This window comes from Melospiza georgiana, chromosome 27 (assembly GCF_028018845.1).
Source record: "Melospiza georgiana isolate bMelGeo1 chromosome 27, bMelGeo1.pri, whole genome shotgun sequence".
In the NCBI taxonomy this organism is placed as follows: domain Eukaryota; kingdom Metazoa; phylum Chordata; class Aves; order Passeriformes; family Passerellidae; genus Melospiza; species Melospiza georgiana.
The window spans coordinates 3,540,894-3,555,538 of NC_080456.1; the positions used below are offsets into that span (position 1 = coordinate 3,540,894).

General features: G+C 40.9%; 1 protein-coding gene across 1 annotated transcript in view; it reads left to right on the forward strand.

Annotated features, from left to right (window-relative positions):
* Positions 1-14,645, forward strand: part of CLMP (CXADR like membrane protein) — a 60,527-nt gene that overhangs the window by 39,666 nt on the left and 6,216 nt on the right. Inside the window, exons 2-5 of the mRNA XM_058041311.1 lie at positions 8,337-8,494; positions 9,237-9,438; positions 11,284-11,451; positions 12,010-12,132. Of these exons, the coding sequence (XP_057897294.1) occupies positions 8,337-8,494; positions 9,237-9,438; positions 11,284-11,451; positions 12,010-12,132 (651 nt within the window). The remainder of the gene's footprint in view (positions 1-8,336; positions 8,495-9,236; positions 9,439-11,283; positions 11,452-12,009; positions 12,133-14,645) is intronic.

A 14,645-nucleotide genomic window follows, 5' to 3' on the forward strand; every position in this document is an offset into this window, starting at 1 on the left:
AAATCTCCCACTTTCCCTCAGAGCAGTGGCACAGAGGCGAGGGTGACTTTTAGGAGGACGCCAGGGAAGGAAGCCGTGCCTGCAGGGACAGTGCTGTGCAGGAGGACGAGATGTGCCCTGGCACCGGGGCTGCTCCTGTCACACCTGCACCCAGCCCGGCTGTGATCCTAACCAGCACAAGCAGGCAGGGCACCCGTCACAGGTCAGCTGGGAATTGTTCAGACAGGGCACAAACTCTCTGTGTGAGTGTGTGTGTGGATAAGTTTTCCTCAGCGGCAGTTTCCAGGCGTTTCCTGAGTCGCCTCCAGCCTCTGGAGCTGCAGGAAAATCACAGGTTGCATTTCTGCTCCTCCCTGGGCATCAGGAATATTCTGCTGCAAATCTCAGCTTTGACAGAATAACCAAAATAAATCATAAAAAGCATTGCTGAAGGACAAACTGCACAGATGTTCCTGAAGAAGCTGAAATTTTTGAAAACCTATTCTGGATATTCACATTTTAAGTGAGCTTGGCTTGGCCTTGGGTGTGGTTTGGGCTAAGCTTACAAAGCTTTATTGTGCATTTCTTTTGTCCTGATTCTCTGAATCTTTTCTAGGCTGTTCCTCCTAATTCCAGCAGTTAAGTGATACAGCACAACCTATTACTTTTTAAATAGCAGAACCTATTTTTAGCACTGCTCCCTAATTCAAACCTTCTGAACCTAATGAAAGATTTAAGTCTGGAAGCTATTTAGCTTCTAGGATGGGAATTTGCCCACAAATAAAAACGTCAGCAAAACATTTATTTCCCCTTTGATTCTGCTTGTCTGGTGATGAGTATTTGATGTTGGGGTACGTGGGGGGTGTGTACATACACTTAATTGTAACGGGTATGGAAACTCTCTGGGCTTCAGCATGGAAATGTGGGATGCTGGAAGGATTCAGGCATGAAAACTCTGCTTTGGGGGCACAGAATTTGTGATAAGGCCAAACACAGCCCGGGTTCACTCAGCATTTGCTGCTTGCTGCGCTGCACAGGCTCTTTCCCTCTGCTCCCATTTCAAAGGGCTGATGCTGCTGAAATTCAACCCCTTTTATGACATTCACTCACAATGAGGAGTCCTTAAAACGTTGTTGAAACGAGTTCTGAGGAATTCCTCAAGTCTGACATCTTTGCTGAGGGATCCAGCCTGTTGTCCATATTTATTTATTTTTAATTTATTCAAACTCTGAAAGGCAGAAGGGGCTGAGAGGGCTGAAAACCCCTTGGAATCCTTCCCCTGATCAATCTGGGCACTGTGTGGATGGTTTTGGGCTTGATTAAAATCTTTGTTGCTGTGTTTTCCTTGGAGATTTCAACAGGGGGAGGGATGAGAGGATGGCTGTGGTTGTCTGCAGGGTGTGGGGTGAGTTATTGTAGTTATTGTCCCGGGAACAATGCAGGGAACAGTCACACAGGGTCACTGCCGTGCCACCCAAAGCCTCCAGGCCAACGCTTCCAAAAGCACTGAAAAACAACCAAAAAAACCAAAAAAAACCAAAATAACAAAAAAAAAAAAAAAAAAAAAAAAAAAAAAAGAAAAAAAAGAAGAGTTGGGATAAGCAGGAAAAGCAATGCCACCTCCTCCTGGAGTCATGGGAGCTGAGTGTGGCGGCTCCAGTTGTGGGTTTCTCTGGGATTGAAGGCACTTGAGACAGCAGTTCGTGTTGGGGCTCAAGTGTTTATTATTTCTTATCAGTGAAACAGCCTCACAGCCATGAGTTCTGCAGCAAGGCACAAAATGGCAACAATCTCTTGTTCCAAGGTCTTTCAAGACTAAACCATCCAATTAAGAAGTGACACCTGGATTATTTCCCTTTTTACCCAATAACTGGTCCCAGTGTGGATTTTCTGCCCAATTACAAAATGCCACCCAAACCCATGGAGAACGAGGAAGAAGAAGAAACCCAGGACAAACCCCGTGCCCTCCATCTCGCTCCCATCCACACCACACTAAAAATCCCAAAACCTCAGCTGGGAGAATGAGTCAGGCTGGGGAACTGTTGGTTTCTCTGGGTGTGGATTGAAGGCACTTGAGATGATAGTTCATGTTGGGACTCACATGTTTATTATTTCTTATCAGTAAAACAGTCTCACAAGTGTGAGTTCTGCAGCAAGGCACAAAATAGCCAACAATCTCTTGTTCCAAGGTCTTTTAAGAGACCAATTTAGAACTGACACCTGGATTATTTCCCCTTTTAACCCAATAACTGGTCCCAAATCTGCCCAATTACAAAATGTCACCCAAATCCATGGAGAAGGAGGAAGAAGAAGAAACCCAAGACAAACCCTGTGCCCTCCATCTCGCTTCCATCCACACCACACTAAAAATCCCCAAACCCTCAATTTCTCACCCAGTGACACCCCTACACTGCTCTCTATAATCTATTTCACACTTTTGTGGATTTCAGTCTATCCTGGAGTCTTTAGGAAACTTTCTCCATGGATGAGGGTCAGAGTCAGTGCTGCCCTGGGGGTCAGGGCACCGCAGAGCAGACACAGAAATATTCCCAGTATTCCCAGCAGACACAGAAATATTCCCAGTGCTGCTCTGGGTTTCCACACTGAGTGAAGCCACAGGCAGCAATTCCCAAATTCCTGCGAGCGCCAAGAGCTGCCCACAGGATGTGGAAGGGAGCAGAGGCTTTGTTGGGCAAGAACTGCGGAGCCTGCAGAAATGTGGCATTGCTTTGGGACGTGATTTCTGGGAAAATTCAGCCCTTTTTCCATCCCTCGTGTGCAGGACCCAGCCCTTGAGGCCACCCAGGGCTGGGGGGTTTTGGGGGGGAAGGTTTGGAACAGGTTTGGAAGGTTTGGAACAGGGATAAATAAATCCATTTGTAACCCTGCTCTGTGTCCTGGGCAGTGCTGCTGGAAGGGGCAGACACTGCTCTGGCAGTCTTTTAAATTAAAACTCAACTTTTAACCATGAAAGTGGTCAAAACCTTATTTGTCTATTAAATATCTCATTTACTCCAACTTTTAACCATTAAAATGGTTAAAATATTATTTATTTATTAAACATCTCATTTACTTCAGCTTTTAACTATGGAAATGGTTAAAATCTTATTTATCTATTAAAAATCTCATTTACTCCAAGTCTTAATCATGAAAATGGTTAAAATCTTATTTATCTATTAAAATTCTCATTTACTCCAAGTTTTAATCATGAAAATGGCTAAAACCTTATTTATCTATTAAATATCTCATTTACTTCAACTTTTAACCATGAAAGTGGTTGGAACCTTATATATCTATTAAATATCTCATTTACTTCAACTTTTAACCATGAAAGTGGTTGGAACCTTATATATCTATTAAAAATCTTATTTGCTCCCACTTTTAACCATGAAAATGGTTAAAATCTTATTTATTTATTAAACATCTCATTTACTTCAACTTTTAACTATGCAAAAGGTTAAAACCTTATTTATTTATTTATTTATTTATTAAAAATCTAATTTATTTCAACTTTTAACCATAAAAATGGTTAAAACATTATTTATTTATTAAACATCTCGTTTACTCCAACTTTTAACCATGAAAATGTTTAAAATCTTATTTATCTATTGAAAATCTAATTTACTCCAAGTTTTAATCATGAAAATGGTTAAAACCTTATTTATCTATTGAATATCTCATTTACTCCAACTTTTAACCATGAAAGTGGTTGGAACCTTATATATCTATTAAAAATCTCATTTACTTCAACTTTTAACCATGCAAGTGTTTACAACCTTATTTATTTATTTAAAATCTCATTTATTTGGACTTTTAACCATGCAAATGGTTAAAGATTTATTTATTAATTTAAAAAAATCCCATTTATTTCAACTTTTAACTATGAAAACGGTTAACTTATTTATTTATTTATTTAAAAAAATCTCATTTACTTCAACTTTTAACCATCAAAATGGTTAAAACCTTATTTATTTATTAAAAATCTGATTTATATTTGGACTTTCCTTGCAAGGTCTCACCTACACAAATTTCAGGGAGTGTTTGTTCTTCTTTGGGTAATAAAACCTAGAAGGGATCTTCATCTGTTCCTGGCTCCTTTTTCTCTCCTGTGCCATAAATCCCTGCACATTTCTACACCTAAATCACCATTTCATCCCTGTTTGCTGCAGTAAAACCTTGCCCAAACTGTGGAAAAATGTGAGATTTGTTCATGTTGAGGTCTTTTGGGATTTTTTTGTGGGTAATTTCTCTACCTGGCTCTTATAGGAGGCTGTTTTATTTTCCTTTCAGCATATGGAACTGGAGGGAAATAAAGTGAGGCTCCTGTCTAGAGAACCTGCAAAATTTAAACTGTGGGAGTTTGAAGCATTAATAAGGATTAAAGAGACAAATAAGGGGAGTTAAAATAAGATTTTTTTTTTCTTAATAATGTTATGGAAAAGTTTGCACAGTGTGTGAGTTTGGTTATTGGGTCAGTGATGAATCAGCTCCAAATAATTTCTGATTTCTTTGAAAAAATAAAGGGTGCTGTAGGAATTTGTCACTATCCCACCGGATGTTTCTATAGGTTTTCTCCTTGTTTAGATGATGAGTTTATCGATTCATCATAAACTTCCTCAAAACCACAGATATTTCCTGGGAGCAGCAAAAATCCCTCTAAGGTGTGAGCTTTGCTAAACCCAGCAGGTTTAAACCAGAAAAGAATGAGAACTCCGCCGTAATCTCGCAGAAAATGATAAATTTTTTTATGGAAAACGTTGAGCAGGATTAAGTTTAAAAACACAAAACACCTGCGAGGTTGTGCAGGAACCCTCAGAGCTCCACAGGGCTTGGGAAAAGTTGCAAATGTCCTGTGAATGTCGCGGTTGTGGCGCCTAAATTAAGATTATTGATCAGTGATGAGGCAGTGGGGCGCTAATGAGGGCAGCAAGGAGAGCTCCGGGGAAAAGCTGGATCCGTCCTGGGCAGGAATTCTATTTGTGTTTGGCAGATGCAGCTCGGAGAGCAGCGAATCCAGCGATAAACTGGATTAGTTTTCCCTTTAAAGCAAGCAGATAATGCGGCTGGGCAGGAGCTTCCGCTGAGGGAGAGCTGAAGGCTCCACCTGTCCTAAAATTCTGGATATTGAATGGAGGGGATGGTAATTCCTGATCAAGTGTTTGGGAAGGAGAAATGAAATCTCCAAATCTCAGCAGCTGAGGGATGGTTGTGGTAACTCAAGGCAGAGCTGAGAATGGCAGCAGAAAGGAATTTTCTAAAAGTTGGTCCTGAAGAAATGGGAAAAATGAGGGAGAGTTGTGTTGGGTGTCAATTTTCTGTCTGGTTTTCATGTGAAGGTTCAGGATCCGCTGTTTAAATAGCACAAAAGTATATAAATAGTATATAATAATATTAAAACATAGGAATAAATCAAATCTGAGTAATTGGAACCTCTTGTGCCATTACTCTGTCCTCCTAAGTATATCAAAAGTATATCAAAAGATATCAAAAGTATATAAATAGTATATAATAATATTAAAACATAGGAATAAATCCAGCCTGAGTAACTGGAACCTCTTGTGCCATTACTCTGTCCTCCCAAGTATATCAAAACTATATCAAAAGATATCAAAAGTATATAAATAGTATATAATAATATTAAAACATAGGAATAAATCCAGTCTGAGTAATTGGAACCTCTTGTGCCGTTGCTCTGTCCTCCCAAGTATATCAAAACTATATCAATAGTTATTAACAATATTAATATATTTTTATTAAAAATATAGTAATACATCAATTATTATATTAATATTAATATACTATTAAAATAATAGGAATAAATACTAATAATATAATATTATTAAAATAATAATATGAAAAATATAGGAATAAATCCAGCCTGAGTAATTGGAACCCCTTATGCTCCTGCTCTGTCCTCCCAAGTATGTAAAAAGTATATCAAAAGTATATCAAAAGTACATCAAAAGTACATCAAAAGTACATCAATAGTATGTAATAATGTTAAAAAAACAGGAATAAATCCAGCCTGAGTAATTGGAACCCCTTGTGCTGTTGCTCTGTCCTCCCAAGTATATAAAAAGTATATCATAAGTATAATATTAAAAAGTATATCAAAAGTATAATATTAAAAATATAGGAATAAATAATATGAAAAATATAGGAATAAATGCTAATAATATAATATTATTAAAATAATGATATGAAAAATATAGGAATAAATCCAGCCTGAGTAATTGGAACCTCTTGTGCTGCTGCTCTGTCCTCCCAAGTATATCAAAAGTATATCAAAAGTATATCAAAAGATATCAAAAGTCTATCAATAGTATATAATAATATGAAAAATATAGGAATAAATCCAGCCTGAGTAATTAGAACCCCTTGTGCTCCTGCTCTGTCCTCCAGGATTGTGTGTCCAGCCACACGTGGGACTTCCCAGCGCTCTGAACTTCCCCAATTTTCAGCACTTTCGCAATATTTGGCCCGGGAAGCAAAATATTTCCTCCCACTTCATTTCACAGGAAAAAAAAATAAAGCTGTTTTAGGGTTTTGTTTTGAACAGCAAAACTGCAGAACAACTCAAGAGAAAATTGAAACCCCAAGAATCTCCCAAAGATTTGCACCCCACAAACGGCAGCAGGGAAATTTGGGTGGGGAATTTTTGATTCTGACCCCAAGGCCTTTAACCTTCCCTCCCTCTGATCTTTTGGGTCACTTTTAACTGAGTTTGAACTCCCCGTGCTGAGTCCACGTTTACAAGTCGGAGATGAGCAAAGCCGGGAATTTATGTTGGATTTTTGTGCAGATTTCAGTGGATGCAGAACAAAATCTGGAGCAGGCAGTGCCTGAGGCAGGGCTGGCTGAAAATCCCATTTCCCTGCAGTTGAAAATCCCATTTCCCTGCAGCTTTTAGGGCCTCCAGGGCCCTTTTGGGGGATTTATCTCACATTCCACGGGCTCTGTTTCCCTCTAGCGGGCTCGCTCGGCGCTTCCCTTTTTATTTCTTTTTTACATCCTGACAGACCAAAAAAACTCACAAAAGGGTTTGTTTTTGGCGCTGCTATTCAAAGTTCCCAATCCTGCTTATTCCACACTTTTCTTAAGTTTAACCCTCTTCTTGCCAGGCTGGTTTCTCACTTCTCATATGCAGAATATTTCTGATATATATATATTTCTGATATAAATAATATTTCTGATATAGATATCTTTCTGAATGCATAGTATTTCTAATAAATATCTTTCTGATATGCATAATATTTCTTATGTATATTTCTGACATATATATCTTTCTGATATATGTATTTCTGATATACATAATATTTCTTATATATATTTCTGATATATATCTTTCTGATAAACATAGTATTTCTGATATACATAGTATTTCTGATAGATATTTCTGATATATACAGTATTTCTGATAAACATAATATTTCTGACATATATTTCTGATATAAATAATTTTTCTGATATAGATATCTCTCTGAATACATAATATTTCTAATGAATATCTTTCTGATATGCATAATATTTCTGATATACATAATATTTCTTATATATATTCTGACATATATATCTTTCGGATATATGCATTTCTGATATACATAATATTTCTGATATATATATATATATATATTTCTGATATGCATTATAATTCTGACAAACCTAATATTTCTGACATATAGATATTTCTAATATGCATAATAATTCTCATATCTTTATTTCTGATATACATATTTCTGACATATCTTTCTGATATGTATAATACTTCTGATATATATATATGTGATAAACATAATATTTTTGATACATATATATTTCTGATAGGCATAATATTTCTGGTGTTTGCTGATATATATATATATATATATATATATATATATATATTTCTGATATATTTACTTCTGACATGCATATTTCTGATATGTATAATATTTTTGATATATATATATATATATTTCAGACATACATAATGTTTCTGACATATATATTTCTGATACATGGTATTTTGAAGCATTTCCATATTCTTTTATGGTGTTAAATTGAGGCTGCTTGTCCCAAGCCCCCATTCTAAAAACCCCAAAAAAATCTATTTATCACCCTGTGACAAACTAATTATTATTCTACTTAAATTTCTTGACTGGTAATTCTCCATATAAGGTTGGTAATTATTTTTTCCAAGGGCTGAACCAAAGGCAAAGGGGGCTTGGGTTTCATGCCAAAGTCTTGGAGCCCCTTGGCTGGTCTTGAGTCCTCCAGGGCAGCCAGAGGGATTTCCTGGGTTCCGACATCTGACCAGTCTGAAGATTGAAGTTTGAAATTTGAAATTAATTTGAAATTTGAAATAATTTCTCTTCCAGCTTCCTGTTCCGTTTGGCTCGGCGAGGCCCAGACCGAGTTCAAGAGGGTGGCGGAGGAGAACGTGACCCTGCCCTGCCACCACCGCCTGGGGCTGCTGGAGCAGGGCAGCCTGGACATCGAGTGGCTGCTGCACATCTCCGAGACCGTGCAGAAAGCGGTGGGTCTGCTCAGAAAACCACTTTATTTCTGCCCAATGTAGACCTCCAGCAGAAATAAACGCGCTTTTTGCACCAATCTCAGGGTAGAAAGCGGTGGGTCTGCTCAGAAAATCACTTTATTTCTGCCCTCATGCCACCAGGCCGCCATTTTGCAGCACTGCTGATCTGATCTTTGCAAGTTGTTCCGATGATGTTTGGAAAACAGAGCTGATTTAAAGAATTTAAATTTTTAGATTTTAGAATGTGGAAAAGTTATTTGATATCCAACATGGTTCAGGTTGGGTTACAATGGATTTTTTATTTTTTAAATGTAGTCAGTCCTCATTAGATCAGGTTCAGAAGTGCCCTTCAGGCTTTTCAAATAACCTTGGGTTTTGCAGGCCCAGCTTTTGAATCTTTGGTTCAGTACAACGCACAGGAGTTTAGTCCTGATAAAAATGAGAAAAATGAGGTGTGCAGGGACTTCAATCAGCATAGCCAAACCTCCAGAGTGCTTTGATGCATTGTGGCACAAACTGAAGCCTGTTTCCACACTTGTACCGTGCCCAATAGGAACCTCCAGCAGAAATAAATGCACTTTTTGCACCATTCTCAAGGTGGAAACCCAGGTTTGCTTCCCCACCCTGCCTCATGCTTCCTGCGTGATTCCTGACAAGCCATGGGATGGTGCAGCTCCTGGAAATGCTCAGATTTGTTATTCCTTATGGAAATAAAACAACTCAGTGTCTGCTCTGCTCCCAGGTGATCACCTACTCTGGTGGCCGGGTTTATGATGACCTGAACGAGGAGCAGAAGGGCCGTGTGTCCTTCACCTCCAACTTCCTTGCTGGAGATGCATCCCTGCAAATCATCTCCCTGCAGTCCAGCGATGCGGGGAAATACATCTGCAAGGTCAAGAACGCCGGCCAGTACGAGTGGGCTCGCATCACCCTCAAGGTCGTGGGTAAGGGCAGCTCCTTGTGCTCCCAAAAGGGGAAAAAATAGAAATCCAGACTCACTTCCCGGGGAGAGATTGGTTTCAGCAGGGCAGAAACACACAGAGACACCTCAAGACTGGGTTTCAGTGCCCAGCTTGATATCTTCCTTTGTGGTTTTGGCCACAGGAAGAGCCTAAGGAATTTGAGGTTGATGTGATAGCTCCTAAAAGGGGAAAAAATAGAAATCCAGACTCACTTCCTGGGGAGAGATTGGTTTCAGCAGGGCAGAAATACACAGAGACACCTCAAGATTGGGTTTCAGTGCCCATCTTCCTGTGTGGTTTTGGCCACAGGAAGAGCCTAAGGAATTTGAGGTTGGTGTGATAGTACTGAAGTGTGATACCTCAAAAAATTTCGTAGGATCATCTCATGCACAATGGCTCCTTCATGAAAATATCAAGATCACCATCTGATTACCTCTCTGGTAGGTTTCTGCCTAGCACAGACACCTCAAGACTGGGTTTTAGTGCTCAATTTTAAATCTGCCTTTGTGTTTTTGGCTACAGGAAGGGCGTAAAGAACTGGTCTGAGGTTGGTGTGATAGAACTGGACCCTAAAACAAATTCATAAGGATTATCTCATGCACAATGGTTTCACCACGAAATTATCAAGGTTCCCATCTGATTACGTTTTTAGGTTTCTCCCTAGCACAAAGACACCCCAAGGTTGGGTTTCAGTGCTCAGCTTTAAATCTGCCTTTGTGTTTTTGGCCACAGGAAGGGCTTAAAGAACTGGTTTGAGGTTGGTGGGATAGCACTGGACTAAGTTCTGAATCCTAAAATAAATTCATAAGGATCATCTCATGCACAATGGCTCCATCAGGGTTCCCACCTGATTAGGTCTCTAGTAGGTTTCTGCCTGGCACAGAGACACCTCAAGATCAGGTTTTAGTGCTCAACTTTAAATCTCCCTTTGTGTTTTTGGCCACAGGAAGGGCCTAAAGAACTGGTCTGAGGTTGGTGTGATAGTACTGAACCCTAAAACAAATTCATGAGGATCAGCTCATGCACAATGCCTCCATCATTAAAATATCAAGGTTCCCACCTGATTACATCTCTAGTAGGTTTCTGCCTAGCACAGACACCTCAAGATCGGGTTTTAGTGCTCAACTTTAAATCTTCCTTTGCATTTTTTGGCCACAGGAAGAGCCTAAGGGACTTGAGGTTGGTGTGATAGCACTGAACTGTGATAAGTACTGAACTCTCAAAAAATTCCTAAGATCATCTCACGCACAATGGCTCCACCATGAAACTATCAGGTTCCCACCTGATTACATTTTTAGGTTCCTGCCTAGCACAAAGACACATCAACAAGGGGTTTTAGTGCCCAACTTTAAATCTGGCTTTGTGTTTTTGGCCACAGAAAGAGCCTAAAGAACTGCTCTGAGGTGTGATAGTACTGAACTAAGTACTGAACTCTAAAACAGTCTCATAAGGATCATCTCATGCACAATGGCTCCACCATGAAATTATCAAGGTTCCCACCTGATTAGGTCTCTAGTAGGTTCTTGCCTAGCACAAAGACATCTCAAGATCGGGTTTTATTGCTCAGCTTTATATCTGCCTGTACATTTTTCGGCCACAGGAAGAGCCTAAGGAACTTGAGGTTGGCGTGATAGCACTGAACTGTGATAAGTACTGAACTCTCAAAAAATTCCTAAGATCATCTCACGCACAATGGCTCCACCATGAAACTATCAGGTTCCCACCTGATTACATTTTTAGGTTTCTGCCTCGCACACAGGCACCTCAAGTTTGGGTTTCCAGCGAGCAAACTCTGCTGTGGTGCCATGACCTGTGTTCTCCTTGCAGAGAAGCCCTCCAAGCCCAAGTGCTGGCTGGAGGGGGAGCTGCTGGAGGGGAAGGAGCTGTCGCTGCAGTGCCGCTCGGCCTCGGGCACGGCCCCCATCTCGTACCGCTGGCAGCGCCTCGGCGAGGAGGACGAGAGAGCCGAGCCGCTGCCGCCCAGCTCCAGAGTCAGTGAGTGCGGGCCGGGCTTCCCTCGGGCGCGGGGATCCGGGGGGGATGCTCCAACCCTGCTGCGGCTGTGCCTGGGAGCTGCCACACCTTTCCTCCTTCTTTCCTCCTTCTTTTCCCCTTCTTTCTCCTTTCTTTTTCCAATATTTCTCCCTTCTTTCCTCTTTCTTTCCTCCTTCTTTTTTCCTTAGTTCCTCCCTCCTTTCTCCTTTCTTTCTTCCTTCTTTTCTCCTTCTTTCTTTTTTCTTCCTTCTTTCCCTCTCCCTTCTCCTTTCTTTCCCCCTTATTTCTCCCTTCTTTCCCTTTCCTTTCTCCCTTCTTTCTCCTTTCTTCCTCCCTTCTTTCCTCCCTTCTTTCTCCTTTATTTCTTCCTTCTTTTTCCTTCCTTTCCTTCCTTTCCTTCCTTTCCTTCCTTTCCTTCCCTCCTTCCCCCATTTTTTCTCCTTTCCTTGCCCCCTGGCATTGTTCTGGAGCTGATTTTACCCCACAGATCAATTTGTTCCTCTCTAGCTGAAGTTCCTCCCTCATTTCACTAATCCCAGTGCTGTTTTCCCCTGGCAGACATCTCGAACCCCGGGCAGGTGCTGCTGAAGAACCTGACCCAGATGAGCACGGGGCTCTACCAGTGCGTGGCCACCAACGAGGCGGGGCAGGAGAGCTGCGTGCTGCAGGTGACAGTGCAGCGTAAGTACCGCCCCGGGCAGGGACACCCCCACAGACACCCTGAGGGACAGAAAGGAGACACGGGGGTCATTTATCAAAAATATGGATACTGATCTAGTGCTGATATGCAGCTGTGACGGACAGAAACCCTCAAACCGTTTAGAGTTAGGAAGTGAATGTTTATTGTGGGATAGCTCCCAAATACACACCGCAATTTACAGGTGATTACAGAGCCCTTTTATCTGTATAAATATTGAGTATCCAAAACACAAATCCATGTTCATAACTTTGGTAAATCCCATTCCCAATATGGATATTGATCCGGTACCAATATCCAAAAACTAACTAAAAGTTTAAAGTTAGAAAGTGAATGTTTATTTGGGATAGCTCCCAAATGCACACCGCAATTTACAGAGCCCCTTTTATCTGTACAAGTACTGAACACCCAAAATACAAATGCATGTTCATAACTTTGCTACATCCCATTCCCAATATGTGTACCAATATCCAAAAACTCTCAAACAGTTTAAAGTTAGAAAGTGAATGTTTATTGCAGGATAGCTCCCAAACACACACCACAATTTACAGGTGATTACAGAGCCCTTTTATCTGTATAAATATTGAGTATCCAAAACACAAATCCATGTTCATAACTTTTGTACATCCCATTCTCAATATGGATATTGATCCAGTACTGATATCCAAAAACTAACTAAAAGTTTAAAGTTAGAAAGTGAATGTTTATTTGGGATAGCTCCCAAATGCACACCACAATTTACAGAGTCCTTTATCTATACAAGTATTGAATACCCAAAATACAAATATTCATAACTTTGGTACATCCCATTCCCAATAAGGATATTGATCTAGTATCGATATCCAAAAATTCTTTAACAGTTTAAAGTTAGGAAGTGAATGTTTATTGTGGGATAGCTCCCAAATACACACCGCAATTTACAGAGCCCTTTTATCTGTACAAGTATTGAATACCCAAAATACAAATGCATGTTCATAACTTTGGCACATCCCATTCCCCGCTCCGTATGGTAATTAGTTCAAAAGCTATTAAGCATGGTAATTAGTTCAAAAGCCATTAAGCATGCACAGTTTGTTCCTTGAAATGGGTCGGTGGTCCCTGTCATGGGGAGGGGTCCCAAAATAAGGAAGTAAATGCAGGAAGATTTGCAGAAAAAGTAACTTTTGACATAATTTAACATAATTTAATCAGGTTTAGCCATTTGTGTCCTGAACAGCAGAGGTCAAAATGGCCTGAGGAGCCCCACCAGGGTGTCCTTTACATCTGCATTCCAGGAAAAGGGTGGAGTTTATCACCCCAGGCCAAACAATGGAGTTCAGCAGCTCCCCCAAGCCGGGCCTGCTGAGATAAGGCTCCAACAAAGTCTCCTCCTGCAGATCCCACAGCTTTGGAATTTTTCTGCCCAGCCAAGCCTGAAATAACTGGAACATGGAATAGGGAAAACCGGTTTGCCTCAGGCATGTGGAGTAAAAGCGTCCAGGCAGCTTTTCTGGCAATTGCACTGAACTGGTTGAAAACCTCACTTGGCTTTGCTAAACCCTCCCGAGGGACTGAGCTGAAGGAAACACCTTTGAGCCCAGCCTGACCATTTTTATCCAAAAATGTTGTCACAAACGATCAGCAGAGGGCCCGTCACCCATGGGAGATGCTCTCTCATCACTCGGCCAGTTTGGATGGAAAAGGCCCAGCCCAGGATGGTTTCCTTTCCTGCTTTGCCTGCCTCAGCCAGGGCACTTCTCCTCCACGTTTGAATAATTCATTTCAGAATAGGGCTGGAATCACCCAAGGGGGGAACAAAATCCTCATGGGGAAATTCTAAGAGATTAAAAATTCCTCTGCCTTGGGTGCTGCCTGGTGCTGTGCTCCACACGGGGGCTGCCCTGTCTTTATATTTTCTGTATTTTTACACTCTCAGAAGGGGATTTTTCCTCCTTATTTCAGAATAGGGTTGTCATTCAAGGGGAGTTGAAGGGGGGAAAATCCTCATGGAGAAACATGAAGAGATTAAACATTCCTCTGCCTTGGGTGCTGCCTGGTGTCGTGCTCCACACAGGGGATGCCCTGTCTTTGTATTTTTTTGTATTTTCTGTATTTTTACACTCTCAGAAGGGGATTTTTCCTCCTTTTTTCAACTCCAGTTTCAGAATAGGGCTGGAATCATTCAAGAGGAGTTGAAGGGGGTAAAAATCCTCATGGGGAAATTCTAAGAGATTAAACATTCCTCTGCCTTGGGGCGCTGCATTTCACACAGGGGCTGCCCTGTCTTTGTATTTTCTGTATTTTTACACTCTCAGAAGGAGATTTTCCCTCCTTATTTCAACTCTGCCCCGCAGCTGCAGGCACAGCCCTGGTGGTTTCACCTTTGCAGAGGTGACAGCCTCGCTCCAGCTTAGCTGGAGATAAACTGGTTCAACCTCTGTGTGGAGACACACCTCAAAAATAAACTCCTGCGTTATTCCCAGCGCTGGGAGGACTTGCAGCATGGACTCAAAACTCA